We start from the raw sequence: 3,573 nt of genomic DNA, 5'->3' as shown, positions 1-3,573 counted from the left end.
CTCTCCACCGGGCCGTGACCTCGTGTGTGTCCTACAGGCAGGAGTGCGTGGAGCAGCTGCTGAGGAACATGTTTGATGGAGTGCAGACCGAGCTCTGCCTCGTCAGCGGGACGCAGGTGTTACTTACCCTGCTGGAGCCCAGGCGGGCGGGGTGAGTGTCCCCCGAGAGGGAAGAGCTGCCCCTTCAGTGGCCGGGCTGGGCTGTCGGCGTTTTTAACATTTTTAGTTACACAGGTAATCCTGGGGATACTTTTCTCGTTGAAAGATAAACCCTGTGGCAGGGGCCAAGTCTCCTTTGACCTTCGCCATCAGTCACGTTCCCACCTCAGCCCAAAGGAAGCCCGTCTCCAGTCTGCAGAGCGTTTGTGCGCACGTGCGTCCCTGCAGCGCGTGGCGCGTGCGCACTTCCGCCTGCCCTGCCGCGCGCGCTGCTGGCGGTCTGACCCCCAAGGAGACCGCAGTCCCCTCGCGTCCTTGCTCTGGAGGGGCTTCACTGCAGCCCGTGCCATTTGTTTGTTTTTTAAAGAAAGAGAAAACCAGAAAATGACAAGAAATTGACTTAGTTTCAATGGTGAGATTGTTGGCAGTTTCTCTTTCTCACTCTGGTAACCAATATATATTTATTACCTAAAACTAGAATTATGACGTTATCATCATTTTTTCTGGTTCAGCAACCAGAATATTGATGTTTTATCTACATGAGCCCAGGGAGGCTGGGCCCTTCGTGCAGGAAGTGGGGCCTCTGGTCGAGGCCTTGCCTGCAGCGCAGGGACAGCAGCACCATTGGGAAGAGACTGCCGCTGGCTTTCTTTGGTATTTTCATCCTTTCGTGTATTTAAACATTGTATTCTATAACGACTATGTATTCCTTTTGTGACTGGAAACACTGTTTATATAAAAAAGCCAAAAGGGGGGTGTGGCCAGTCCTGTCTGTGTCTCCGGCGAAGAGGGGTCAGCAGGAAGGTCTTCGAGGCGGGAGGAGGGAGCTGAGCTCATGGGGCTGTGATGCCGCGGCCCGCCTGCCCCGCCTCCCGTGCAGTCAGCAGCCCCCCAAGACGAGCATGGGGGCATCCCTGCGTCCAGCCGCTTCTGATCCACAGGTCAGAGGGCTTGCTGGACTCCTGCTCTCAGGGACTGGACAGGCCGTGCACTGTCAGCCCTGGTGTCCTGCGTGGCATCGAGCCGCGGCTGAAGGACTTCCACCAGCTTCTGCTCAGTCCACCCAAGGTAGGCGTCCTGAGCAGAGGCGACCTTGTGGGTGGGGTTGCTGGCGAGGTGAGGACCTCATGCGTTGCCCGCAATGGCGGACACACTCAAGCCCCATCTGCTGAGTGTCTGTCTTCTCTTTCGGGAGGCCTGGGAGTAGTGCGGTTCACTGACCCCCAGATGACTCCTGCCTTCTGGTAAGGGGTTGCCCAAGGCCCAGGTACACTGTAGGCTGAGCCTCTGTGTGGGGGACACCCAGCCAAGGGTCAGGGGGTCCCCAGGGAGCCCCATAGCTCCGCTGAGCAGCTCTGGGTAGAGCTGGCGACACTGAGGAAGGCCCACTTCTTCGCCCCTTGGTCCCTCAGCATAGCTAGGGCTGCGCACCCGCCCAGCTGCTCTGGGCGGCCTCCTCTGCACCATCTGTGCTCTCCTGTGCCACCTGCTCTGTTTACCCACCTGCTTGTGGTCTGCTTCCCACTGGAAAGGAGGGCCTGTGAAGGCAGGGATTCTGGAGCATTCTGCTAATGAAAAGGTGGACTGCATGCAGGATGACCCTGTCACGTGGCCAGCTTTGTCATCAGTCTCCTCTGTCATGAGCTCAGGTCACACCCGTGTGGCTGGCCGGCTGAGACCAGGGTGCCCCGGGCTCCCAGCAGCAGCAGCCCGCCCGGGGCCACTCTGTGAGCCCTGAGGGAAGCGCCGAGGCTCTTCACCTGACCGACTCCCTGTCTCCTCCTGCAGACCACCTTGAGGGCTCCTCCCCGGCTAGGCCACATCACACAGCAGTGGCCCTGGTCCTTTGACATTTGGCTCCTGAGCTAAATGAAGCCCACAGGTGGGCACAGGCTTGAACTGGCGGTGCTTCTGTGTTCACAGAAAGCAGCCATCCTGACCACCGTCGGCGTGCTGGAGGAGCCCCTGGGCAACGCGCGCCTGCACAGCGCCCGCCTCGTGGCCGCTCTGTTGCACACGGGCACACCCAGCATCAACCAGGAGCTCTGCCGGCTGGACACCATGGGGCTGCTGCTGGTGAGTGCGCCTGCGGGCACCGGTCAGGAACGGGGCCAGCCCCGGGCCAGGCCCGCCTAAGGGAGGCTGCGCTGAGACACGTCCTGCCCCCAGGCCCTGCCTCAGTGTTGGTTCACACAGGGCTGCCCTGAAAGCAGAGGTGGTGGGGAGACAGGCCTCCCCTTTCTCGTTGCTGCCTCAGAACGTTGTAGCTCTTCAGCCTAAAACAGCCTGAAGAGCCATCGTCTTCCTCCCACAAGGAGCCACCTTGGAACTGGGCCTGAAGGACCGCCTGCCTCAGGCAAAGTCCCTGGCTTTGCTGTGACCGTGGAGCTCAGACGTGGGTCAGAGGGCAGCTGGGAAAGGCCTCATTTCCGCTCCCCTCCTCGAAAGCAGATTCTCTCTCTCCTACTTTTCACTTTTCTTTGATCCTGGCAAAACATCCACATATAACGTGAGATACACCGTTGTAGCAACTGTCACTGATGTGGTTCGTTGCTCACATTGTGGTACAGCCGTCACCTCTTTGTCCAGGCCGTGCTCATCTTCTCAGACTGACCGTCACACACTCGGTCCTCCTCCTCCCACCCTCTCCAGCCCCACCCTCCTGCGTCCTGTCTGTGGCTCTGACTGGCCCACTGGCCTGTGTGGCTGGGCTCTGGCCTCTGTGCTCCTTCTGCGTCTGGCTCGTTTCCCTTCGGGTGATGTCACCTCTGCTGTAGCGCGTGTTGTAGTCTCTTTCTTTTAAGGTGGAATGATAGTTCGTTTTGTAGATAGACTACGTTCTGTTTTTCCATCCACACACAGATGGACAATGGGTCGCTTCCACATTTTGGCCATTTTTTAAACTAATTTGTATACTTAGTTTTCATTTGGGTCACGAGGCATGGCGTGTGGGGTCTTAGTTCCCCGACCAGGGGTCAGACCTGTGCCCCCTGCTTTGGAAGTAGACTGCCACAGAAGTCCTCGTTATGGCCATTTTAAATAATGCTCCTGTTCAGTTGCTCAGTTGTGTCTGACTCTTCGTGACCGCATGGACTGCAGCACGCCAGGCCTCCTTGTCCATCACCAACTCCCGGAGTTTACTCAAACTCATGTCCATAGAGTCAGTGATGCCAGCCAACCATCTCACCCTCTGTTGTCCCCTCCTCCTCCTCCTTCAATCTTTCCCAGCATCAGGGTCTTTTCCAATGAGTCAGTTCTTCGCATCAGGTGGCCTAAGTATTGGAGCTTCAGCCTCAGCATCAATCCTTCCAATGAACACCCAGGACAGATTTCCTTTAGGATGGATTGGTTGGATCTCCCTGCAGTCCAAGAGACTCTCAAGAGTCTTCTCCAACACCACAATTCAAAAGCATC

At 57.4% G+C, this 3,573-nt stretch overlaps 1 protein-coding gene across 1 annotated transcript in view; it reads left to right on the top strand.

The window, feature by feature from the left end:
* The window catches only part of LOC104988093 (serine/threonine-protein phosphatase 6 regulatory subunit 2-like), a gene marked incomplete at its 3' end in the record, with an annotated part of 44,661 nt that overhangs the window by 31,386 nt on the left and 9,702 nt on the right, over positions 1–3,573 (top strand). The window contains exons 6-8 of the mRNA XM_010839278.1: positions 5–151; positions 1,101–1,227; positions 2,083–2,235. Coding sequence (XP_010837580.1) covers positions 5–151; positions 1,101–1,227; positions 2,083–2,235 — 427 coding nt within the window. The remainder of the gene's footprint in view (positions 1–4; positions 152–1,100; positions 1,228–2,082; positions 2,236–3,573) is intronic.

This window comes from Bison bison, unplaced genomic scaffold (assembly GCF_000754665.1).
Source record: "Bison bison bison isolate TAMUID 2011002044 unplaced genomic scaffold, Bison_UMD1.0 scf7180017846325, whole genome shotgun sequence".
NCBI lineage: Eukaryota > Metazoa > Chordata > Mammalia > Artiodactyla > Bovidae > Bison > Bison bison.
The sequence above is the reverse complement of the archived record's forward strand: the minus strand, read 5'-3'. Positions and strand labels throughout refer to the sequence as shown.